Raw genomic sequence first — 27,572 nt, 5'->3', positions numbered from 1 at the left:
GCACAGTCGGCTTCCCTGTCCTGAATTGTGAAACATAGGAGTTTGTTCAAATTCTGAACCCTAAGCTTATTAAACTTTGTCATGAAAAAACAATCAGACTGGTGGCCGGTAAAACGGGCAACAACAAAAAATTCCATGGAATTATATTAAAGGAGGGACATACCTAGAGACAGGGATATCAGATGGCAACCACCCCAATACACCAACAACCAAAAAGCAATGCATTTAGAAAAGCAAGAAACCATTAGAGCACCCAGTATAGCCGCACCATCCTGAAGGTGACTTTTACAAGAGCAACACTCACTTTTCCTTCAGAAAAGGCAAAACAAATCGAGTTCTCTTCTGGCGTTAGTAAATTTTCATTGTTCAAACACTTCATTCAGACAGTCTGTTCTTCCAGATTGTGTGGATTCTCAATGCAAGCAGAAACAAATGAAGCGTCTTATCAGCAGAGGACGCAGCTCCAAATCTTCTGTCAGAGTTTCCTTTCATACAATGGAGTATGAAATCAAATGTTACGTTCTTCTTGGTCTTCAAGCTTTTGTCGCAAACAAGCACTAATTACATCTAATATTTACTAAAGTGGAACACATTTACATTAGTGAAAAAGCAAAAAGATTTGTAAATGACTTAAAAATAAGGTTGGCATCAAATTAAAATTCTCCCTATCTGCTAAATTGATCTTATTGTGAACAATTCTTCTGTGCAGGTAAAAAAAAAAAAATAATTGAATCAAATGCTGTGATAATATTTCACGTTCATCTGCCCCCTCTTTAGAGTGTAACGCCCACATCTTAAAATCCAATACGGAAGAAAAATCGTATGTTTCAGCACGACTTTAAACCCAATCGGGACGAATAATGAAGATGACCAATTTTACATAAGGAATGAACTTCCTCAGTGGTTTAATGTAATCATGATCACAAACAGGCTTAAAATTGTAATGCTTTTCCAAAACCATCAGAAATGGTAAGTAATAGCCAGTCTAATCTTTTTAAACACTGAAAGAACTAAATGAAAATGAGGAAAACAAGGCAACAGTCCAACACATGCACACAGTAGAGCGAATGCAAACCTTCATGCTGTTTTACATGGTTATCTTCCGGTTCGCACTTATGCAATAGAATCTGTAGCTACACATCTGACCCAATTAGTGGAGGAATAATTCATGTGAGGGAGCAGGTTTTGGAGTTTGGGAGAAAAACATGTGGCCAAGGAAAACGCATCTAAGTTTCTCCTCTGAAGATAATGGACACACACAGACACACACCACTGAGCACCATGACACCCTGTCGTCTAACTCAGAGGGGCTGTTTTCGAGAGAGCCTTGAAGTGTGAAGAAACCGAGTTTGAAGGTTTCCCAGCAGACTCTTGTGAAAGCTACAGTGGCCCCTGGTGGCGGGGAGAATGTACAGCCTATGTTATGTCCCTTAGTGTGGCATGACAGTGTGGCTGTGGCGTGTACGTGTTTTTATTGTTGACAGTGCAGATGGATAAAGGAGAGAACGTCGTCTTTAGACAGTTTGTCCGGGTTGACCCGCGTCTGGGAGTCGTGAACTCGGACGCCTTCCTCCCAAGCCCAAAATAGCCTGTCTTTATGACATGCACTGAAACAGAACAAAGAGAAACAAAATGAAAAATAAGAAGGCACACAGGTGTTTATAAATGAGAAATGTCTATATTAAACTTCAGTTCAAATATTTGGGGTCAATACGAATCTTTTTTTTCTCAAGAAATTAATACTTTTTTTCAGCAAGGATGCATTAAATTGATCAAAAGTGACAGTAAAAAATGTTTAATTCTATTCCAAATAAAAGCTTTCTATTTAGAATCCTAAAAAATAGTATCACGGTTTCCACAAAAATATTAAGCCATTGTTTTCAACATAATAATAAGAAATCAAATAAATGAAGCCTTGAGACTTGAGACTTATTACCAATCCCAAACTTTTGAACAGTAGTGTATGTATTCCATTAAACATTAATATTTTACATTAATAATATTTTATTTAGTTATTTACATTTTATATTATAGGAATGTTAAGCTCTACTGACTGCATTTGTGGTGAATTAACAGAGAATTTTGACAAGAAAAACTGTTTTTACAGTAATGCTCTTACAATAAAAATTCTGAGTGGTGCAGGTATGAGGTCAGAACCCCGAAGAATAATTTCCTGCGGGTTCATTCAAGATTTTCCTATGGGGTTTTTCGATTCGTGTGTAAAATAAAGCCTGTGGTAAACATAACATGTCTATACTTTGACATTTTGTTCAACAAAGTAAATTATACACACCCCTACCAAACATTTTTAAGCAGTTCTGTTTATTTTTAAAAACATAATTTTTTAATAAGTATTTAGATAAGACAGCTTGGGGTGTTGTATGTTGTAGAACAAAACAGTATTGTTTGGTACTACAGGCTTTTTTTACTCATAAACTGAAAACCCCATAGGAAAATCTCGAAGGAACCAGTGGTGAATTATTCTTCCGGGTTCTGATGCCACACCTCCACTATTCCATTAGGCAAGATTTTGCATGAGACTAGTGTGATAAAAATCACTAACCGAACTTGTTATAAGTTCAATTTCAAAACTGTCCATGACCATGTAAAAGCAGTTAAGGCAATAACCTTTGCATGATAATGAATATAATACAAGCATTGAATTGGTAATATGTACTGATGTAAGTCACTGCTAAAAGGACAATTCATATTTTACAGCTCACATAACACATTTGTGTTGAAGGATTATTTAAAATTTTTAAGCAAAAGTATAAGCTGGAATGCTTTGCTCTATAAAGTGTAACTGTAAGTGCATTACTGTAAACATGACTTTTGTTCGTTTTTACGATCCATTGAAATCAAAAGCACGCCACAGCATGCCACTTGTTTGAACCCGGAACATTCCTTTAATGAAACTGCAGAGCAATAACCAACCTAACAGTATCTAAGAAAAATGCAACACGAATAAAAAAACGCATTAAAAAGGATATTGAGGGTTTCGAGAGAATCCTAACCTTATGGCCTTATGGCCTTAAGGCCAGAAATATTTGTGCAGCATCCTCGTGAAAATTCAGACTATGTAATGGAATTTTCCAGCTAAGGGCTTCAATCCAAAACCGGGTGCCAGTGGAGTACCATTTAAGCAGGATTACTTCATAACTTTAATACTTACTGGAAAGGTGCCACAGAACCGGGCGGCAGTGCATAAGTCGATTCTTTGGTCAGCTTATTGTAGAAAAACTTTCTTTTAGAACTTTTGCTGAACGCCATTGTCCATGGATCTGTCAAGACAAAAGAGAAAAAAAATGATGACAAATTCATCCTTAACAAAACGCTCCATTAATATTATCCTGTGACTCAGTCCGTCTCTCTCACCATTAACAGTTTTGATGATGTAAAGGCCGCTGGGAAGGAAGTGACGGTCATCTCTGCCTGTGTACGAAAGTCTTGGCATCCCTCCTGAGCTCTTGGTTACCTTCATTTCCAACCTGAAGGGGGGAAAAAAGAGAATGTGTGTGCATATACTGTATATAATTTTTTTTTTTATTAGGGGTGTAACGGTACCCTTATTCATACCGAAAATTTCAAACACTTTCGGTTTGGTACACATGTGTACCTATGAATACAGAGTGTAGCCCATTAACCACTTTTAACTACCAATAATCACAATAAGCTCTGTGTTTTGTTACTTTCTATAAGAAACAAAGTCTCATCTCTCAAATGATGTCCATTATATCATGAAATTCAAACAATAAATGGCGTTTTGATGCTCTCTGATGTGGCGTGACAGATCTCTATATAGGCGCCTCGGATCAAGCGGCAGCACAGATTGCGAGTGAACGCAGATTATTTAATGTATATGTTTAATGTATGTTTAAATAAATCTATCATGAAAACAAGTTATGCCACTGTGGCCACTGTGTAAATTAATATATTTTTACAACAAAGTGGAGTAGAAACATAATTTTATAATTAGGTTTAGAAGTGCCAAATCTGCCATATATGCAATTTACAAGTTTGCACACAAAGTTTATGCGAGTGTTGATTATTATATCTAAAAATAAATAGAAACTGAATTTAATAGCTCTGTTGTTAGCTGTAACCTTTAATGTTATGGTACTGTGCAAGTAAGGGCTCCCTATATACAGTTTACAGCATTAGCAGAGATAGATTTTTTTTTGTTTTTTTTTTTGTAATTATTTATTTAAAGACAGAGACACAATTTGTTCAGAAAACCAAGGTTTAATAAAAAAAATATATATATATAAAAAAGCAATTTTATGTTTAGTTTTCTCTCTCCTGGTGTACCGAACCATGACTTCAAAACCGAGGTACGTACCAAACTGTAATTTTGTGTACCGTTAATCCCTTAATATATTTCAAATCTATATGTATGTGATTGATATAGTGGAACACACCTCATAAAGATCTTCTCCATCTCCTCTAACCTATAGACTTCCTTCACTCTAATGAATGAAAGAGAGAGAGAGAGAGAGAGAGAGAGAGAGAGAGAGAGAGAGAGAGAGAGAGAGAGAGAGAGAGAGAGAGAGAGAGAGAGAGAGAGAGAGAGAGAGAGAGAGAGAGAGAGAGAGAATGAATGAGGCTGAAACAGCAAGCATACTGATTTGCAATATCATCATAAACATGAAAGATCCTGTCTAGGCTCTAGTAAAACACAGTATCTTCATTAATTTTACATACTGCACCCTCCGGCGTTCATAGGACTTCCTGGCCCCCAGGGCTGTCACTGACATGGCAATTAGAACAACTGCAAAGAGAAAGGAATATTACCGGATCGGGTTCATGTCTGGCCTGCTGGGTTTGGACACAGCTTTCACAAATTTCTCGGCCATCTGGATTCTGCACCAAAAACAAGATATGGGGAGGGGGGAGGTTACACTTTATAAAAACAGAATATCAGTCAGGTTTGCATTTAGATCACAATAAACGTTATTCAACAGCAATTAAAGCTGAGGTCAAAACGAGTGATCGTGGACTACTGATATTGGGTTGTCAAATCATATCTTCGAAAAAGCATTTTCTGTAAAGCTACTTTGAAACAATGTATTATGAAAAGCGCTATACAAATAAACTTGAATGGAATATCTAGAGGGCAGGATAGCCAACAGGCGATATAATGCGTACAATGTAGGGGTGTATCGGTACACAAAACTGACAGTTCGGTACGTACCTCGGTTTTGAAGTCACGGTTCGGTACAGCAGTTTTACAAAATTGCTTTTTATTTATTTTTATTAAAACAGTGGTTTACGGGGAAAAAAAGTGTCTGTATTGAAATGAATTAAATTATAACAAAGTTTATTGGAGATATTGATGTAAACTATATAGGGAGCCCTTACTTGCACATTAATATTAAAGGTTAACAACAGAGCCCAAACTATTAGCCTAAATTTATTTATAATATTTTAGGTATAATAATTAACACTCAAATAACAGTACGCAAACATGTAAACTTCACATAAGGCAGTTTTTTTTTACATCTAAATCTATTTATAAAATAGTTTTTTTCCCCAATTTGTTGTTGAAATATAATCATTTATACACGGTGTCTGTCATTTTCCTGACATGTTTATTTAAACATGCATTAAATAATCAAGACGTACATCATTAACAGGTTCAGTAGAATATAATGAATATATAGGCTAATATAGTGCATATATTTAGTGAAAGAGTTGATTTCTCTAGTGAATAAAATTCTGTGGACAATGTGCCTGAGGTAAATGTGATGCTACACGACATTGTTTAGTTTACAAGCAGTTATACTGAGGTCTTTCCGCCGTTGAAACGCTGATTGAGGGATTACACCACACATGATACGTGACAGTAAGTTGTAATGCATCCTCAACATACCTTCAGATGTTCATTCATGTTTATTCTTTAGGAAGAGATGATCGGTCGCGGTCACAGATGATCGCGTGCGCGTCGCGCGGCCGCTTTAACTGTGATCAGTCACGCCACATTAAAGGCCGTCAAAAACGGCATTTATCGTTTGAATTTCGTGATAAAATGGACTGAATACTTAATATGTTTGTGTGGGAACTCGGATTGAAGTGTTTTCCATGTTTAAAACAAGCCGACTGTTAACTGTTAAAGATTCCATTTGGAAACCGTTCGGTACACATGTGCACCGAACCGAAAGCCCTGTACCGAAACGGTTCGGTACGAATATGCGTACCGTTACACCCCTAGAACAATGTATTATACATATTAAATTAATATAATAATCTAATGTTAGCAAGCAACACATACAAAAATTGCTGACATTAAATGAATTTTCTTTTTTTTATTATGCTGAATTACAGCATTACTGTTTCCATGTCAGGAACTATATCTTAGTGGAAGGATTGCACTTTATAAACATAACTTTTTAATGAAAATTTCCTTCATATTTTATAGTGTATTAAGTGTAATGATTTGGACGTGGAGTAATTTGGGAATGGGTTCTGCAAAAGACCTCTGGTTGAAGTGTTGATCTCTGACGTCAGTGCCGTTGAGAACAAGAGCATCAAGAATGTGCACAGCATTGATCCTTCGCTGGGCTTTTCCCTGCAAGAACAATATAACTCAATATAAAACTTCTTACTAATATGCACGTGTCATTATATTACTGCAATGACATAAGAGCTCATTCCCCTTACACTAATCATTTAAAGCTGTTATTCAACACTGTTCTCTCTACTCCCACTAATAATTATAAGAATTCTCTCAGTTCACCTCTCCCTTCAGCTCCTGGATGATCTCTACACTGAGTAATGTCTCTCTGGGCAGCTCCAGTTTGAAGTTCTCCAGCTTCTTCCAGCGTAACGGGGCTTTGCCGTCCCACGTGTAGATCTGAGATCTCTGCATACACAAACAGTTTAGGCTTTTCACTCTTTAAGCAATATATAACAATATATATGACTATATAACATTATTATATAAACATCACATACAAAGATATATTCCTTACCCCAAGTCCCAGGAGAAAGAGTTGTTCTCCTCCTCCCACAATGCACCTGTAGTCCAGTACGTGTTGCAGTTTATCCAGATTTCCTGAGTTCAGTGCAGTTGGCCGGGAATTAAAACTGTCCATATCTGAGCCCTGAGATAAAAAGACAATCAGCAGAAAGAAATGTTTAAAAAAATTTATTTATATAAAATGGAAACTTTCTTTTAAAAATACTACTAAATACAACTTTATGTCCTCAAGGATATATACATTTATAAAATATGTTAAAAAAAATTCTAAACATATTTTGCATTTGTGCATTACATATATGAACTGTATTTTAAAATACTACAAAATATCACAAGGACATTAAAAAATTATAAAATAAATAAAATAATTTATGCAAAACATACATAAATTGTATTTTAAAAATACTAGTCAATCTCACAATGACATAAAAATAAATAATGTTTAGAAGAAAAAAAGAGAATATTTTGCAATAAAAAGCACATTTCATTAATGAATAATCTTGATTCGTTTTTATTTTTTTTTATAACTGAAAACATTACTTAGCCCTAAGTTCAATTAGGACATTTAAGTGGCTTTTATAAACGTACCTTAGAAAAAAAAACATTACCGTGTGCATCTTGAGACAAAACAATGGCACTGACATATTTTAAGATATGCCAGGGCAAGTTGCTTTCAGTTAAATCAGCTCAAACTTAATTTTGGTCTGAGACTAGCCTTAAGCCTTGTCTGTGAAACCGGGTATATGTTGCATAAATACTTTACAATTTAAATAATATATCAATAATAGGGCTGCCCCAAATAGTCAACGAGAAGAGGCGTAGCTAAAAATTGTATTAGTCTGTTAGTCGCAGAAAAAATAACTCCACAGAAAGTCTCGTTAACGGAGAGTCCTTGAGGTAATTACATATGTCGGGCAGGAAATACAAATGTTCGCCTATCATCACCCATCGACCTCAAATATGGCATATCATTTGAAATGTGCAAGTAGTAGCAAACTTCACTTGGCCTCTCACTGTAACGTTAACCTAGATAAATGTGCGCTATTATTAGGCGCATATTCAAGTGTTTGTGCGGAGTGCGAAAGCTAAAGTATGGAACGCTTATGACGAGGTGCATTTTGGTCATTCAGATATCAGATACAGACATCATTCAAAACTGTAAAGGGTCTGTAAACACTAGAACCGCCACGGGGTAAAATTTTCCCATAAAATTGAAAAATGAAAATTTCAATAAAATATCTCCCAGTTATTGACTTTTACTAAAATTGTGTTATTTACAATCCCCTGTTGTTAAAAATTGTTACGATAAAAACAGATTAAAAAAAACTGGGCATTTATACCTATAAGCGCCAGCGGGTCACATTTACCCCTATATAATTCCTTGATTTTCACGCTGTGTGTGAGCAACGTGTAGGCTTACTGCAAACAGTCACACAACGCACGTTCAAATGAAGATGTTTTAGCCTATTTATTAATGTTCAAACTTTGGATTAATTATACATTTTTCATTTTGCAATTTTTATTGTGTATTGTTTGCTACTGTATTGCCATTTATTCAAGTTTGTCAGTTTCCTGATAAATAATATTTCCAATCTATGATGTAATGAACAAAACAATTTTCATAATTACCCCAAGTTTATTGGTGTTGTTCTCTTATTCAAATTATAAATGATGTAACTAAATAAACTAATAATGAAAAAGGTGAAACTGCGCTTGAATTTGTCATTGCACGCCATACATCGTAACCTATATCATTCTTTGTCATACATCCTATGCAGTGCGGTGGATTATTATTGCTCTTTATTGTCTATTTAGGGTATTTTAGTCATTTAAATAACATGGGTTATCTTAATATGAGATTGATGACATTTTATTATAATATTACACCACCCAAATATGTATTTATTTCCTTCTAATTCTCGTTTTCATAAAATCATTGTTGACTAAAAATAATCATTTCATGACTCTATACATTACTTTATGAAGACAGTGGCATAAAATACAGTGACATATTACATTTTTTACCGTATCAAAACAGTAATCATGTGCATGGGTAAATTTTACCCGCTAGCGGTTTTAGGTATACAGCGACCCTTGGTGGTTCTAGTGTTAAACTGAAAATAACAACAAAAACGTTTTTGTTAAATAAAGAAAACAAACAGGATGTGCTGAACTAGAGCGCGTCACAAATGAACCAAAACTCAAGTGTATATAGACTACTTGACTGACAGACATGAGAAATAGAGACCTATAATGTCTACTTTTAAACAAACTAATTCAAATCAAAAACAAATACTCTCGGATTATTTAGTCCATATGAAAGTAGCATTTCTCTCTCTTCTCTTTACTGTGGTGATGGTGAGTCGGCATAAATCATTAAAATGTGTCAATTTTGCTGGTGCTTTGCGGCAAGCTTTATGTGCGCTTATTTTTTAATTGTACCTCATTAAAAATATTACTGTAATAGAATAACCTTTACTATAAGCATAATTAACATCAGCATAAATTAATCAATACAACAAAGACCATGATGCATAAATACTTAATTTAAACAATATTCAATAATATAGGGAGGGGACGGGATGTGCTTAACTGTAAAGCTAAAAAAAAAAAATCGCAATATGAAAACTCTTAAAAGGTAGAAAAAGGAAAAAGACTTTCGTTTTTGTTATTTTTTTGGGGGTGAACTATGAGCCTCACATTATAGGCTTTGTGTGATTCTACCACGTAGCTTTTCTTTTCTGAAACGTCCACAAGCACAGAGCATTGTTACATCCCCAGCTAACTTCTCAAAGCCCACACACAATCTTACCTTCACAAGCTCATAGAACTTTGTTTTCGGATCTGACGATGGATGAGTGACTCTGGCTTTATCAGGAATCTGCACAAAGATGAAGACGTCGGTCAAAAGATGAAGGTCAAAATCTTCAAATCAGCTCGTCCTTACAGATATATACGCAAGACAATGTTCTTTGAAATCTTTCAGACACCACCACAAAGCTCTGAACTAGACTTCAGTCCACTGTCATGTGTTTGGCGAGTGAGGTCAATCTAAACAGTGTTTGGACTCACCCCCCATAGTTTGAGACATTCTTTGCGGATGTCTGCTTGCTTGGCTTCAAACAGTGTCCTAGAGAGACACACAGGCCTGTCAGTAATGCTTATACAGACAAAGACACGTGCGCACATACAAATAAAAGAGAGTTTGAAATGAATGCTCTGAAACACACCAGAGGAAGAATGTGACTCACGTATCTCTGACGTACGCGTGGATCTTAGCCAGCGCTTTGATCTGTACCGCACAATGGCTGCAAGACAAGGGATCAGAGTTCAATAAACAAACCTAAGCATGAATGAATGCATCGAGAGAGCCAGAGACAAAGAGAAGGGGGAAAGAGGGTCAGAGAGTGATGACGATACCTTTCATTGGAGTTGATCATGAATTGGAAGAAGTCAGTGTCTCCTTTTATGATGTCCAGAGGGACGACTTCAGTAACGTCTCTGTCTGAGTTTTTGAATTGATTCAGTTTCAGGTTGATGGTGAACATGTATTCTCTGACAGCATCAGTGCCTGGCTTTAAACCCTTGCACACCACATATCTGCACAAGGAGAGCAATAAAAACAGTCACTAAAGCTGAAGTTTGTCATTTTTGTGAATGTTCAAATCCTTCATCCTATCTTATTATGCAAAGACAACTGTAAAGACTACAGCTACATCATGTAAACAAGCATTAAGTTATTGCATTAACTATTGGCAAGATTGTAGAAAGGACACCTAGCCTAATAATAATAATTATTATTATTATTATTATTATTATTATTATATGCACAATGAGACCAGGAATGTGTATTAGGAAAATAAATAGGGTCAAATTTGATTTTCTTTCAACACTGTTTTCCCCCCTTTTTAACAGTGTCAAATGAATTACTTTATTTTTTAACTTAAAAAGCCACACTATTAATAATTATAAAAAAAATAATTATAAAAATTATATATATACAGCTCTGAAAAAAAACTTAATATTGAGAAATCAATTTCAAGTGGTCTCTTAATTTTTTCCTGAGCTGAATATGATCATGGTGTGATCAAAAGTTACATTAAAGACACAAAGTCACAAAATATTTCTATTTCAAATAAAAGACTCCTATTTCACACAAAATACATTTACATGTTGTATCAGTTTCCAGAAAAATATGAAGCAGCAAAAACTTTTTAAACATTTATATTAACACTTTTAAACTTATATAATAACAATAATAACCATTATTTATAATTGAACACCAATAATAATAATTAATCATTGAGCAAATCAGCATGTTAGAATGATTTCTGAAGGATCATGTGACACTAAAGACTAGAGTAGCCTAATGATGCTGAAAATCCAGCTTGGATCACAGAAATAAATTACATTTCATTAGGGCTGTACGATTAATCGAAAAATAACCGAAACCGACATTCAGAACCTCTAACCGACATATTTTTCCCATGTCGGTTATTTCGGTTTTCACGTGGCTCCGCCCCGTCAGTCACATCAAGTGCAGTTTGCAGGCAAACAGAGAGATGCAGGAGCAGTTATCTGTGCTTATAGATGCTCAGAATCACTATAGCAACTGCACGTTTTACACAGTTTATATACAGGTCAGTTAATTGCTGTTCTTATAGCCTACGCGCTGCGACACACACACACACAGACGGCGCAAGCCCCGAAGCAGATCGCTTTCACTTTCGTGCTCATAAAGTTTGTCAAGTAAATGCGTTTAAAGGCTTGCCAGTTTCAACATTTAAAGCGATTGTGCAGTTTTCGACCATCAGATGTGTATTATGTTGAACTAATGCCTGATATATTGCGACAAACGAGCACTCAGACAGAAGCTCGCACATCACAGATCGCGAGCAGAGAGCTGCGCAGAAACGCAGTGTCAACGCTGTCCTGTGATTAAAGTAAAGTCACTAAAGTAGCTTAGAAACTCAACCGTTATAGGCATATATTTTAATACATTTGAAGTAAGTACAAACCACAGCTTCATAATGAATAGAGACGGTATGACTAATTCACACACAATCACTCTCTCATTAATGCATTCAAATAAATGTAATGTAGGCCTACAGTGTTAATTTATCTTTATCTGATGTACAACAAACAGAAATCTGCTCCATAGACAATAACTGCTTTTAAAATTATTTTAAGTATTTTAAAATCACAAAGAAATACATTTTTTCATTAGAAAAATAAATTCCACCTTTTAATAGTAGAAAATATTTACAGTACAAACCTTATTAGTGAACTTACTCAAAAACCTTATGAGGGCAAAAAAAAAAAAAAAAGCTAAATAATCGTTCATTAATCGTAATCGAGGTAAAATGTTCAATTAATCAAGGTTTTTATTTTTGGTCAAATCGTTACAGCCCTACATTTCATATAAGTATACTAAATATATTATATGCATTTAATATATTCAAATACACAATTATTTTAATTATATAAATATTACACAATATAACTGTTTTTACTGTATCTACGATCAAATACATAAAGCCTTGGTGAGCGTAAGAGGTGCATTGAGAACAGGTTTCACAGAGAGAGTTTAGATTAAGCCAGGATTAGGCTTTAGTTCAATTAGGACATTTAAGTGGCTTTTACACAAAAACATACCTTAGAAAAAAACGTTACTGGTGTGCATCTTGAGACAAAACAATGGCACTGACATATTTTAAGATATGCCAGTGCAAGTTGCTTTCAGTTAAAACAGCGGTTTAAGACTAGCCTTAGCCTTGTCTATGAAACTAAATGTAAAAAAAAATAAATTAAATTAAATTACCAGTAGTGTAAATCAAAAATACAAAAATTGTAGCAGTGAAGTTTAGGCCAATTTCTGCATACGGTGGAAAAGCATATACTCATATGCTGAACAGAAAGACCCAGGTATACAAGTTACATTACTCTTTCACACCCCAAAAGGTCTCTCTCTCACACTTCCACAGGGAGTCAAGGAGAATGAACACACACCTCTCTGAATTGGCAGGTCGGCTGGTGACGGGTTTGAAGAGCGAGACCCTCTCAAAGCAGAGGTACAGCAGATAAATCAAGCCCACGCTGAACGGTGTGAACAGGTCAAACGTCTTACACAAAAAATGGCCTCCTGTAAAACAAACAATTTCTGTTGATACGGTAGCAAAATGTGTTTAAATAATTACCATGCATGTACTTAAATGGTGCATATAACGCCAAACAACCAATCAAAGAGGTCATTAACATAATATTAAAGGTACAGTAACAAAAACAGCTTGTTTAATTAAAAGGGTAAAAGAAACTAAATTTGAATGTAAAACTAAATTACAAATGTTGTGGTGCACAATATCTTGACTAAATGTATAAGTGGATTCAAAAAGAATTTTAAAGTATGTCTCTTTAATGCTATGACTGTAATATGTATTCCCATTGATTTGATACACCAAAAATTAGCTCTTTTCTCAGACACATAATTAACTTCCTAATTACAGCATTTCAGAATAAATAGACTTGTGTCTGGGCGCATCCCGAGAAAAATCCAAACAGATCTGAGACAAGGCTGAATAATAATAATCAAGGCTAGAACAAGAGTCATTAAATAATCTTCAAAGCCTAGAAACAAGACATTATTAAAAAGATTGGATCATTTGGAAATGCTGTTAAAGAACTGGCTGTCCTTCAAAAACTGAATGCCTGGGACTGAAGAAAACCACGAGTCCTTTGTTAATCCAAAAGATGATAGCGCTTTATAACAACGATGGAAATGCACTGTTGATGTCGACCAGCCATAGTAAAAAATGATCAGGCTGTAAATATACTTTTCTGCATCAGGGGCATGAAAACTCGTGAGAGAGGAAGGAAAAATAGATTAAGCGAAACAAAATACATCCTTGAGAAATGCTAGGATTTCTAAAGAGCCCTTTGGTATATACAAAGAATCGACAATTCATCTTCCAATAGGAAAAAAGCCCAAAACATACACCAAAGGCCCAAAAAACAGTGGCTCTATTCAAGTATATATGGAATAAAACTTCTAAGCTCAAGTATTAAAGCCACAATATGCTAGAGGTCGCTTATTCAGAACAAAGGCGTAGCTTGACGCCTTGATTTTGCGGTGCTTTTATTATGCCGTGGACGACCGCTTCCGTATGTGGGGTAATGCAGCACCGTTTTATCATATCACATACATTTGAGTGTGTTGAAAGTTATGTTATAATGCTACTCTGTGCGTTCGCTCGGCGGCTACTATGAGACACTTGTTGCACACGCCAGTAAGCTAGATCGATATTAGGCATGGTAAAACATGGTACCCGCAGTAAATCAAGAAAACCAGATTTAAACAATAAGAGAAACCGTTTTGAGCTATATAACAACGATTCGTTGTCTGTCGATGAGTGTATCCAAACAGATGCTCACCTGTCTAATAAAGCACATAACTAAAGTGTCTTTAGTGTTTACATGGTTTCTACCAAATAAAACCAAATTTGGATATTTTAACCAAAAATAATCTTACATATTGTGCCTTTAACAATTGTATTTTACAAATAAACAAGTTTATTTAAAGAGCAGAAAAATGGCAAAAAAAAAAATCCTACCAAATACTGAATTTGCAGTTAGATTAATTTGCAAAGAGCGAGTTTACAGTTAGTTTGTTTCATAACATTTAACTGAATGTAATGAAACAAAAAGACGCAAAATAATGGCACACTTAGTACAGTATTTCTATTGAGTTGCAACAAGCATACAGCGCAAATGATGTAGTACGAATAACAAACAAATGACTCTTATGAGCTTGTTATTTTATTGATTTGCTCAAAAACACTCACAAATTCTTCAAAATCAGTAACTTTAAAGCGTTACTGATTAAATGATTAAAAATTGTTCAACCCCAAGCCCTTACCAAATTTTTTTATATTATTATTATTAGAAATAATATTGCAAATGGGTTGGAGGTGAACTTTAATAAATTAATTGAATGCAAAATTATTAAAATAATAATGTTGCATCATCTTTGTGCTAACCATTGCAAAATGTATCTATAAATATCTAATGTCCAAAGGAGTGAATAGTTTGTATATGCACACAAAAAAAAACACGCAGTACCTGGTCTGACGGAAGACATGGCAGTGAGGAACTGACATAGGAGGAGCTGTTTGCTCAGAATCTCCTGAATGTTCTCCTGGCCCTCCACAGAAAAACCCTGGTGAGCAACACACCATCAGAATATATCGACCAATCACACAACAACAACCACATTTACAACATGTAAATGAATGTCTTACCCCATCTGCCATTAAGAAGTGCAGACCCCTCCCCTCAGTGCTATCTAGGACAAAGTTACGAAACGCACTGATGTTCTCAGGCCGTGTGATGTCACCATCGCCATCAATCCCACCCTCACCTGAAACACAGGTAATGAGATGTTCAAAATCAATTCTTAACAATTTGATTTCTATCACTAGATGAAACGTTTAGGAATTACACTAACGTGCCCCTATTATGCTTTCATGTAGTGTGTAGCTGTTTGTGAATGTAAAATGTCTGCCAAGTTTAAAAAAAATAATAATGGCGCTATTGTCTCCCAAAAGAAACCACCTTTGGTTTTCATGGGCTATCCCGCCCTCAAACACTGTAGTTGTAGCGGAGAGTGGAAGAATTTGGTTTGTGTTGCCAACACGTCAAGAAGACACTGTTTTCTGCGCTGCAAAAGCAAATCCACTTTGCCTTGTGGGATTACAAATTTCAGTTTAAGATCTGCTGATCCTATGTCCTGACATAACATCACATGAACAACTAAGGTGAAGTACATTGTATTAAGCATTTAACGTAAAGAATGAATGAACGACTCTTTTTTTAGCAAAGATTTTAGCAAAGGACTTTATTTTAATTCAAATAAGCCAGATTACTGAGACTCTCACCTTCTGACTCTTGGAGCCCCTGTCCCATTCTTTAAAAAGTTAATGAGACGTTCAAAATTGATTCTTAACAATTTTATTTCAATCACTAGATTAAACATTTAGCTCATACATTAAAGTGCCCCTATTATGCTTTTTTCAGATATTCCCTTTCATGCAGTGTGTAATATAGCTGTTTGAGAATGTAAAAGGTCTGCAAAGCTTCAGCATTTATTTTAATTCAATTGAACCAGGTTACGGAGACTCTCCGTTTTTTGTCTTCGTGGCTCTAAACTAAAGATGTTGACATCAGATGTATGATTTTAACAAGTGGCTTCTGCAAGTTCCTGTTCTTATTATTTTAATTCAAATAAGCCAGATTAGTGAGACTCTCCCCTTTTGTCGTTATGGCTCTTGGAGCCCCTGACCCATTCTTTGAAAAGTTATGCTGATTGGATTAGGACTGGTGACACTAGAGTCCGGGGTGGGTTGCTATAACTGTGAACTCATTGCTATAAATGTATATTCATCAGCATACTTTGTTTAAGGCCGTCACCCAGGTGCTTTGTGTCCATTTCTAAGCACTGCCCCCTATTTAACTCTAATGTATCACTGCCTTAAGGCCCCGATATGCTTCAAGCAAAATCAACTGATGTGACGTAATTTCGAACAAAATCAGGCCAAAACTAACTCCAGCTCAAACCAGCTTGCCGAAGCAAACTTTCTCGAAAACTTAGCTCTGTCTGATAAACACCTGTGTACTACCATTAGTCTGTGGCGATTACGTAATAGGTAGGTGTGCTGAGGTGTTCTCCCTTTCCTTCATGTTGAAATCTTTTCTGGTTAATTTCCTCTGTTAAATCTGTCGAGGTCCGATGTCCGTGAGTGAAAACTTGAACACACTGGAGAGCTGCTTTATAATAGAATATGAAGTTGTACTTCTGATGAAATGAGACACTGTTTTTAATGTTTAATACACTAAAGCTGCTTAATTTTAAGCAATCTATTGTATAAAGTGCTATATAAATAAACGTGACTTTACTGGAGTGCCGAATTGCAGAGCTCGTGCAAACATATCCAGATGCTTTTTTTAGGCTTTATTAAAGGGGTGGTTGATTGCACCTTTTTACAAGATGTAAAATAAGTCGCTGATGTCCCCAGAGTGTGTGTGTGAAGTTTTAGCTCAAAATACCCCAGATAATTTTTATAGCATGTTTAAATTGTCACTTTTTGAGGGTGAGCAAAAACACGCAGTTTTTTGTGTGTCCCTATAAATGCAAATGAGCTGCTGCTCACGGGGCGGAGCTTCAAGAACTCCTGTTAGCCTGATAACCTCATGCAGACAGGCAATGAAACTGTTCAGCCTTTTATGTTCAAACCGGAGGCGGACAGTGATGGAGAGACTCAAGAAGAAGTGACAACATGTAGAATGCAACTGGACATTTCTGATTGGTTAGTTGATGAATTTATGTAGCTGATGTGGAGTTAACTATCTTCAAGTCATTGATTAGCATATTCTATCATGATAATCTCACCCCCTTTGTTGTGTTCCCGGGGGCAGGGTAAATTTCAGGGTTAGTGATGTCACTAACCCAGGAAGAAGCTTGTGTAGTCCCTACCAGCCGTTTGTTGTAGTGCTTAAAAAGCGATATCTGTAAAAGGAAATATCTCTCTTTGCTTTGAACTTCGTAATTTTGTAGATGTTGTTTATGCTCAAACAGCAAAACTAAAGTTTAAAATGTGAAATCATAATAAACCACCCCTTTAAAAAATGCCTGTGGTTTTCTCAATTTTGTTGTTTGTTTATTTTGTTATTGAGAGGAAAGTGCGCAGCACATATTCCCACTCGCTCTCAGAGTGGGTGGCGTTCGATGTTTCAATAACAGTATATCGCTGCTCACGTATTTTGAACTTTGTTTTACCCCTGAACGAAGAACGAAAAAGAATTTTGCTGTGAGTATATCGGGGCCTTTAGTTGGACCTGATGACTATAACGACCAACAGCTCACAAAAAAGAATCTCCTGGTCTTCGCTTATGAATTTCCAACAGTGTGCACTTTCAAAGGATGAGTCAGGCTCGAATTGATACGGTAAAACTGGAACTGAAATGCAGATATGGTAATGGGTGTTTCGTTTCCTAAATGTGTTGTAAGCAGTAGACCAATCACAACAGACTGGGCCATCTGACAAATCAGAGAAGAGTCTGCTCTTGGAATGGCGTTATTACATTGCAGCTTCACCTCTTTTCTCACAGTGTCTGAAATGGTTTGAAAAAGCATTCAGTCTCTCTTAAAGGGTTAGTTCAACCAAAAATGAAAATTTGGTCATTAATTATTCAGGCTTTTGTTTATCTTTACAGAACAAGTGAACAAAAAACATAATTTAAAACTTTTACAAAATATTAATCTCCAACGCACGTTCACGCAACAACGGCCACTCTTGTTTCAACACAACAGGCATGCGTCGTGGTGATCTTGTGAACGTGTGTTGGACATTAATATTTTTGTAAATTGGAAAATTTAATTCAAAGATGGTGTCCTTCCTTTTTTACATGGCTGTATATTATGAGAAAATTACCATGGATGCATGTAAACCTATTGTAGGAGACCTTCGAAACAAAATTAAGAACTTTTAAAATAGCATAATGGTGGCACTTTAATATTTTATAGTTTTTTTCATGTTTAAATGGTTAAAACTCAGGCAACATACCATAATAGGCCTCAAAGAGCTCGCTGGGAGCAGCATAGAAGTCTTCCAGTTTGAAATCATTGGCGCCTTTAAGCGTCATCCCAAAACCTTTCGCATGCCAGCGCCGTCGCCACAACACATACTCTGAGAATCCTCCCGGACCCGCGCATACATCTCCAAAATACAGCAACTCCCCCTCCTTGTCACGCGTCTGGGGCTTCTACAAACACACATTCAATTCACAAATGTAACTACAGCCCATATTTCAGTCCCTGATGCCACAGATTGTGTAATTGCGGTCTCACCCCTTGAGAATCCTTTGGGTTTGTGAACATATAGTCAAAAACATGATCCATGTTTGCCATCTTCATAGCAGCTCTGAGGAGAGAACAGAAATTTTAAAAAGATATGCTTCTATTGTGTATGCATGTGGAGACACTACGCACCTGTTGAGAAAGAAAGCCCCTCGGATAGTTTCATAAGGGTTCGATCGAGTGCGCGCTCGCCTCATCTCCTCACCCTCCAAGTCATCAAACACGCTCTGAAGAGAATTACAAATAAAAAAACGTGTTACATTATTACAAGACAGAGCACAATGTGTCAAAATCATCTACAAAAAAAAAATTCACTAATAACCATAAGAAATGTTTAAAACACTCACTTTGCAGCGGAGGAGGAGATGCAGTAGATTCCCTGAGCAAAATTCAGTTTCATCGTCAATTTTTAATTTTCTCTAAGAAAAAAAGCATAGGTATAGGTATGCATATAAACATGAGAAGCTGACAATTAACATTTCAATAAACGTTTTTATATATATATATATATATATATATGAATGTACATTATTGGTCAAAAGTTTGAGGTCAGCAAGATATTTAAGGAAATTAATACTTTTGTTCAACAAGGAAATTGATCAATAGTGACTGCATGTATAAAAGTAAATACATGTATAATGTTAATACAAAAAAAATATTGTTCTTTTAAACTTTATATTCATCAAAGACTTCTGTATCACCGTTTCCACAAAAATATGAAGCAGCACAGCTGTTTTCAAAATTAATAATAATGTTTATAGAGCAGAAAATCATCATATTAGAAGGATTTCTGAAGGATCATGTGACACTGAAGACTAGAGGAATGATGCTGAAAATTCAGCTTTGCATCACAGGAATACATTATATTTGAAAATATATTAAAATAGAAAAATGCAGCCTTGGTGAGTATTAGAGATTTTTTGCAAAAACATTTACAAATCTTTCAGACCATAAACTTTTAAACAGTACTGAATAAGAGAATTTACATGAATGTGTAAAGGAAAGTGTACATTTCAGATTCTTTAACTGGTCACACTTCTTTTTTCACCACTTTTATTTTCTTTTGCTCTCACTTAAAAAAAAATATTTACAAAAAAAAAAGAACAAATTTAATTTAATCTCTTAATTCATACATTACAGAACGGAAAAACCTGAACAGAAGTGCTTGATATGTGTATAAGCTCACGTAAAACTAGCATTTATGCACAAGGCTGACTGGGGTCAAAATGCACATGAAGATTAAAATAAATGTGTGTTTCAAAAAATGGGAAACATTTGGATGAAAATCCAGTTTATGATAATTATGCAAGAATTCGAAAAATTATTAAATGAAGAATGGCATGTTATGCATTTTCATGTCAACTACAGCTGGTGGGAATTATGAGATGCAGAGGTTTATTAGTAAAGTTAATGATTATAAAACACTGTGTGCACAGCAGACCCATGAGAACAAGAGACAACAAATAGCTGAGCAACAAAAATCTTCTGTCAGATGATGATTAAAGGGGTCCTATTATGCTTTTTTACATTTTCAACTTTCTTTGGTGTGTAATGTTGCATCCAAAAGTCAGTCCAAAGGGAGTTATTCTCTATATCAGTGCGCACTGTTCCTAAACTCTCTGAAATGCCTCCATTGTTGTCTTGAGTTTTCTTCCGGGTACATACATATCACAATATTAACACGGCCTGGTTGAGTTGCATCAGTAGTGTGTTGTCCCCAAGTCCAAGAGATGCTGTTTTTTTCACCCCTGCACAAGTCATGCGAAGGTGGTTCAGGTTGATCAGCTTGTTCTTCTTGAAAGTCATTATCGGATTTGGGATGGAACTGATACGGCAAAACTGGCGCTATAGTTACAGTAGTGTTTACAGCTCCTCAGCTGAAGCCTCCGGAGCTGATACTCGCCAGTTAGGGTAAGAGGCATTACATTTCTGAAACACTCTAAGCGACAGACCAATCAAAACAGACTTGGCCCGGCTACCGATAAGAGCAGACTGTGCTTCACAGAAACTAAAACAGATGGTTTAAACAGAGGGTGAAAACAGGTGATGCAACAATGTAAATTATAAGGAAAATAATGAGTTTTTTTATATTAAATTATGTAAATGTATTCTAGTAGACCCCATAAACAAAATTATGAACATGTAAATGAGCATAACAGGACCACTTCAATCATTTTTACAATGGAAATAGGGCTGCAGTGCAACAACTAATCGATAAAATCGAATATTATCTATAATGAAAATAATCATCAACAAATTTGTGCTGTGCTCGGAAACCATCAGCCAGTGAGGTTGCTTTACAGTAGAGAATAACCCATTTCTATGGACAAAACATAGCGGAGGACACAGAGTGAGCTGCTGCGGGAAAGGTACATGATCCAAGTGGTCCCGAAACATGAGAATGCTTTATATTTAGAAGCACTTAAGTATAAGCGTTTGTTTACCCTGTCGTGCTTTGACAGATGCGAGTGCCGTTTACTGCCTCAGCGCATAACTTAAATTTTATGGTTATATCCTTAACTGTAAATGTTAGAAAGTAGAAAATTAGCATATTCTGACAAAAAGCGTCCTGGTAAAATTCAGTGTTCAATGCACGAGTGCCGGTGTTGTGACGAATTTTAACCTCCTGCCAAATTATTACCTAATTATTACTATTATGAATATTATTATTATTATTCACTGAAGTCACTACCAGGGGTCCGTTCTTCGTACCTCGCTTAATACACCTGAGATGATTTGACAGATCCCAGATCTTCGAATCGTGATAACTGATCTCTGGCTAATTTGGTTCTTCAAACGAATTTGCGGATTGGATTAAAATATCTGGATTAAGTTGTCTAAGATTCCTGCGCGTTCTCATGTCCCCTGAAGAGGGCAGATGCATCGATACTCGAAATCACAATCAGTAATGCAGCGATTGGCTGGCGGCAAGACAGCAACATAATGACATCATATAATTAAAAAAAGCCACCTGGCAAAACACAAAAAAAAAACATATTTCTGGACCTTTATAAGGAAACAGCCAAACGACAAAACCAACATAAAAGTTATACTTTTTTAAAAACATGATTCCCAATTATTTATATTCACGATTTTATAGTATTTGTACACTCTTTACAGTTTTATTTCAATGTTGTTATTAGCATTTAATTTTTAATTCAATTTGATGCAGATTTGTTACGTGACAGCATTAATTAAAGTTTCTTAAGGGACAAGATCAAGTTCTCTGCATCTCTTGCACTGCACAGAGTCATCCCATAATATCCGTCACCACTGAAATTAATGCACGACTCAGAGTAACTGCACAGCATGTGTGTAAGACTGCGATAACATTATAAAGTAATTATTCTATCAAAAATAAATCTCTCAATCAAGTGGCTGTGTCTATAGTATTATATACAACATTATTTTCAAATACATTTTTATATTATTGTTATTATTTAAAATTATTATAGCCCCTGGTTCAGTAAGAAACTCTTGTAATAAAGTACAAGTGGTTGGGAAAAATTTAAGTATCAACTCCGCTTAAAAAGGTGCAATCTAATCCTGTTTAAATGAAATAAGCCGCTCGCGAGCAGGTTTAAGCTGACAGACCTGTTACTATGACAGCAACTCCACAATGAGCGTCGAAGAACCAAACAATCCAAGATCATGTCAAATCGTCAACAATCACATCCAGCTAACCGAGTTAGCGACGTACGAAGAACGGACCCCAGGTTGCCTAATCCTAACCCCTCCCCCACAACTAATCCTACACCTACCAATACTAGGGGGTAATAAATTGGAATTCGGCACAACACCGGCGCACGCATGTGCGTCAAACAGACGGAGCGCAATCATTGACTTATATACACATTTTGTTTATTATTACTTATTTTAAAATAGTAAGCAATCAGTTGATTTTATGTTTAGAATGTAATGTTCGTATTTTTCTAACCCTTTTTTGCTAATAGTGTACAGCATGGCCTACATAGATATATTCACTATATGTGTTTTCACAGGCTTTTTACACATTTTACACATTGTGTGGAGGACAGCATTGGGCAGGATGTGGAATAACATTGTTTAAAATAATGGATTAAAATGAATTTTAAATGTAAAAAAAAATTTATATATAATAATTTTTAGAATGTTCATCCGATTAATCGAGAGAAGAAGAAAATAAATCGACAGATTAACCGTTTATCAAAATAATAGAGGGTATGCAAAAAGAGTGGCAAAAAGACTGAGCGTCAACTGGTTTTCAGCGTGAATGTCATGGGGGGGGGGGGGGCATCTAAAACAGGAAAGAGCTTTGAGATTGACTGGACAAATAGATTTGACAAGAAATCTGAGGTATATTTTTATAGACTGCCGAAAACTACAGGGAAAAAAGCAAATGGATCGCTGCAGTTCACAGCAATGACTGGACTCCTGGATTTGCGAAACGTGGATTTGCAGTTATCATTTTGTGTCAATACGTTGAATTTTGGGGTTAAGTCATACCCTATATATTGTATTGTATTGTAGTGTTGTTTATGTATTTCCCCAGCATTGAAATCAGGTTCATATAAATGTCAGGAAACACAATTACTGGCTGCATGTCAATATCCATGCATCACTGGATCTTTGGTAAGTTGTAAGGAACACTTTATCGAGTCTAACCTTTAGTTTAAACTGATAATTGTTTGTTTTACTCGCGTTTTCACAGTTTCCCCTATTAACTCCAGTCATGTTGTAGGCTCTTTTGCCACACAGTCCGGCTGTTCTGGCGGGAAAGTGACGTCAATGCATACCCTATATTGTTAGTTGCAGCCCTACCTGTAAAGTAAAAGAATGAGCATTTGATCTTAAACGAATTGTTTCAGTTCATCAGGTAATATGTGCTGCATTACCTCTCCCACAGCCATCCAATCCCTCAGCTCGTCTGCATCTGGGATCTCTGGAGAACCTTCTGGAAACCACAAGACTTCTTCTACAGCACTTGGCTGAGAGAAACGATGTGAAATGAGGGAGAGAAATAATGGTCCTGGACAACTAAAGTCTGTCTCTGTTCTTATATTTTAAGAAACATTTTGGCAATGATGCCGTACCTCAGGCTCATCTTGCCAGTCTACATTGAGGTCACCCTGGAAGCCCTTCAGGGTCAGACCCAAACCTCGCCTCCCACGCTGAGTCGATGTTTCTATGATCTCTTTCCGCCCTTGTCCATACTTTCCCAAACCCTCACCTGCTCTGAAACCCATCTTGGCCTGAAGGAAAGAAAGACAGACACCATTTTAATGTGTTAATATGCGTTTAACAGGCAGACAAGATGGTGCAAAAAATGACAGGAGGTGCTGATTTTACCATGAGTTTCTGAGAGACTCTGTTGTACATAGAAAAGGTGGAGGAGGCATCGCTGGCCTCTGCATTCTGGGAATCACTAGGTCTGGAGAAACTAGGCTTGTGATCCTCAACATCACTGAGAGACTCGCTCTGACTCGAATCTGGGGGACAAACATAAATAAACATGCTTACATAAACTTACGCTATAACCATGAACACCACACTGTGAAGTGCCAAAGAAAACTCCTCTCTAACCCTGACTGGTGGTTCTTTGAGAAGACTCCTCATCTTCATCAGAGGACTCCTCACGGACAGTCTTCCTCTTCTTCAGAGGCTCATCTGATGCCTGTGCCCCTCTCTTCATCTTAAAATCAAGAGGTCCAAGTTCCAACCTGCATTCATTCAAAAACATGACAGCACTACATTAAAACCCAAACCAAATATGCAAATCATGGCCTTTTTTTTAATTCAACAATCATCAAGATTTTAGGTAAAAAAATATATGAATGTATAAATGAAAGTGTATATTTTTTTTATGTTTTTAACTATTTAAAATGACCCTTTGCCTTCGCTAGTTTATTGTAGGTAAGACACCACAGGTGAACAGGGTTAAAAAAAATTAATATACATATCACTAAATTTCCCCAATTGATTAACGGTTGATTGGGTAAACATTTAATGGGCCCCATTGACTTCCATAGTATGGGAAACAAATACTATGGAAGTCAATGGCTACCATCAACTGTTTGGTTACTGACATTCTTAAAAAGATCTTCTTTTGTGTTCAGCAGAAGAAAGAAACTCATACAGGTTTGGAACAACTTGAGGGTGAGTAAATGATGACAGACATTTTATTTTGGGGAGAACTATCCCGTTAAATCACAGTACATTAAGACATGAGGCATTATTTGCACTCATTTACATGCATTTACAACAGAAATGTGAACATTGGATTAAGCCAGGTTCAAAATTATTGTTTAATTTTGTAAACATATTAGAGTTAAAGGCTTTAACAGAGGGGATTTTGTTTATCTCTTTTTTTTATCACTCAATAATTCAGAAAAAAAACATGTTTTTAGGATTAAAATGATATATAAATCAGGCAAATTATATATGAACAAACCCATCATGTAAAAACAAGAATATAGGCTTTAGAGATATACAAAAAAACTGGAAAGTGTGGTGTAAGTTCTACTGAAGTGGAGATTTCCGACTAAGTGAATGAGAACAAAATACATTTTGAGAAAGCAGTTTTTAAAGATATGTATTGTAATTGATATCTACATACGCAAATAAATAAAGTGTAACACATTTAAATGTGCATTTTGGACATTTTCTATCCACTAGTCTGAAAGAAGAAACGTTAGAGAAGCAAATGTTCCCAAAATCGGCCAGTGTATTAAAAACAATAGGTTTGCCTGTAGTGTCTTATATAAATATTGTAGTCTATAAAAGTGCGACATTCGTCATAATCTATACACTTAAAACATTTCAATTTTAAAATTCAAGGAGAAACGACAGGTGCTACTAAAATAATGTAACACAGACCAAACGCCAAACAAGAAGTGCATCATATATTACTTTACTTCCATTGTATATACATTTTCAGCAGCTCAACAACTCAAAACAGACTCGTTTGCCTTTTTCGGTTTAAAATGTGCAATAATGAAAATGAACACGCTAAGGTTTTCGTCCTTGCTATCACAAACCTGTAAATATTAGGATTTATTGGGGGATTTTACGATGTTAATGGTCGTATTAACACCAGTGTGACAACACTCAGCTCTTTAGGTTTCGATTTCACGAGAAATGATGCTGCGACACTCGTAAACATACCTAAAAGGAAATATGCAGCTATAATCCTGAGTCACCTCCGAAATGTAAACACATATTTGTATCCAATCTGTAAAAATTCGTGCCAATTTCTGCTTTATGTTCCTTTTTCAAATGTCAAATCTGGCCCGCGTTCCACTTTCACTGGGTCTTACCGTGTTGCTGGCGCATGATAATTACGTCACCGAAGTGGTTAAACAACAAATGCCTGAAAGATAGCTGATGAATATTAATTAGGTCGTGCTGACACAAACTTGAAAACGAAAAATTGCTTGATGAATATTCTTAGGACTATGCAGTCGTCGCTTGTTAAACTTCCAACAGCGTAGCGAAGGTTTAGCTTTAAATATATTCTTCCTTCTGTTCCTCTCTTCAGTGGACCAGCAGGGCAGTGTTTTACTGCCGTCCCGAGCATTGTTTTCCAGTGTACAAGGATCACTTAGATCACTTAACAGTGGTCACTTCTAAGCTTCCCCTCAGTGATCCGTTTGCAGTATCATGTTGCCTTAGGATTGTTCATTGTCTGCTTAACCCCTATTAAGGTGGGACATTCGACCTGCCCCGAACTCAAGTTGCATCAAGTGTTGAAAGCAGCCGAAGCTTTAAACGAGCGAACGGAGCTGTTCTTTATTTTCTTAAGAAGCTTTGATTACGTTACTTTGTTACAGTCAGTTACTGGTTAGCGCCATTCCTTACTACAAAAAAGGGAACAATGGGGTTCTGCATCCTAAACGTCAATCAGCAACCATTTGCTCAAGTTCATTTTGGCTCGAGAACATTTTGAATCATTCAGCGCGATTTGTGAACCGATTTCACCATGATATCAAAATGGACAATTCTTATTTTTTTAATGGAAAAAATAATCCATGCACATCATAATTTTTTAATTCATGTGCCCTTGTAATCTTTAATCAATAACTTCCCCATTTGCACATATGCACAGAACGTTCTTAAGAACTTCTGCAATAATATAAGCCAGCTGGAAAACTTCCGGTCAAATGTTGGGAGCAAAAAAAAAAAAAAAAAAACATGTCTGGTGAAAACCTTTTGAATTTGAAGATTAAGGTAAATTGTACATAATTTGTCTTCCTGGAAACATGCATGTATCTTCTGTTGCTTTCGAATGGCAGTACTAAATGAAATATATATATATATATATATATTAGGGCTGTCAAAAGATTAATCGTTATTAATCGCATCCAAAATAAAAGTTTGTGTTTACAAAATAAATGTGTGTGTACTCTGTTAATTATTATTTATATATAAATACACACACAAACATGTATATATTTAAGAAAAAAATATTATTTTTATATATAAAACATTTATATTTATATATATATTATAGATTATATGAATGTATATACAGTATATACATGCAAATATTTCTTAAATATATACATGAATGTGTGTGTATTTATAAATAAATAATAATTAACAGAGTACACACACATATATTATGTAAACACAAACTTTTATTTTGGATGCGATTAATCACGATTAATCTTTTGACAGCCCTAATATAATAATATATATATATATATATAT

At 35.7% G+C, this 27,572-nt stretch overlaps 1 protein-coding gene across 2 annotated transcripts; it reads right to left on the bottom strand.

The window, feature by feature from the left end:
* Window positions 1-871: 871 nt before the first annotated feature.
* cmtr1 (cap methyltransferase 1) lies at window positions 872-26,626 on the bottom strand. Of its 2 annotated transcripts, none has more exons than XM_079803246.1 (24): window positions 26,180-26,626; window positions 24,447-24,583; window positions 24,213-24,352; window positions 23,957-24,115; window positions 23,759-23,851; window positions 19,232-19,303; window positions 19,017-19,111; window positions 18,876-18,948; window positions 18,592-18,790; window positions 15,271-15,389; window positions 15,092-15,188; window positions 12,986-13,118; window positions 10,397-10,576; window positions 10,228-10,284; window positions 10,049-10,106; window positions 9,789-9,857; window positions 6,969-7,100; window positions 6,734-6,859; window positions 6,474-6,565; window positions 4,792-4,860; window positions 4,419-4,466; window positions 3,376-3,488; window positions 3,173-3,281; window positions 872-1,607 (listed from the first exon to the last, which is right to left on the bottom strand). In XM_079803246.1, the coding sequence occupies exons 2-24, from the start codon at window positions 24,553-24,555 to the stop codon at window positions 1,472-1,474; spliced, it is 2,478 nt and encodes an 825-aa protein (XP_079659372.1). In that variant the 5' UTR covers window positions 24,556-24,583; window positions 26,180-26,626; the 3' UTR covers window positions 872-1,471. The 2 variants fall into 2 exon arrangements, with proteins under 2 accessions (XP_079659372.1, XP_079659373.1); XM_079803247.1 differs by having other exon boundaries at window positions 26,028-26,188.
* Window positions 26,627-27,572: the final 946 nt, after the last annotated feature.

This window comes from Gobio gobio (assembly GCF_949357685.1).
Source record: "Gobio gobio genome assembly, chromosome: 21".
Taxonomy (NCBI): domain Eukaryota; kingdom Metazoa; phylum Chordata; class Actinopteri; order Cypriniformes; family Gobionidae; genus Gobio; species Gobio gobio.
The sequence above is the reverse complement of the archived record's forward strand: the minus strand, read 5'-3'. Positions and strand labels throughout refer to the sequence as shown.

Bases quoted from the DNA above. Each gene is read 5' to 3' on its own strand.
- cmtr1 (XM_079803246.1), bottom strand. From the start codon at position 24,555: ATGAAGAGAGGGGCACAGGCATCAGATGAGCCTCTGAAGAAGAGGAAG. The intron at 19,304-23,758 runs GTAATGCAGCAC...TTTTTTTCTTAG, and splicing joins ATTGGATGGCTGTGGGAGAG to AGAAAATTAAAAATTGACGA. The intron at 3,282-3,375 runs GTGAGAGAGACG...TTGTCTTGACAG, and splicing joins CATCATCAAAACTGTTAATG to ATCCATGGACAATGGCGTTC.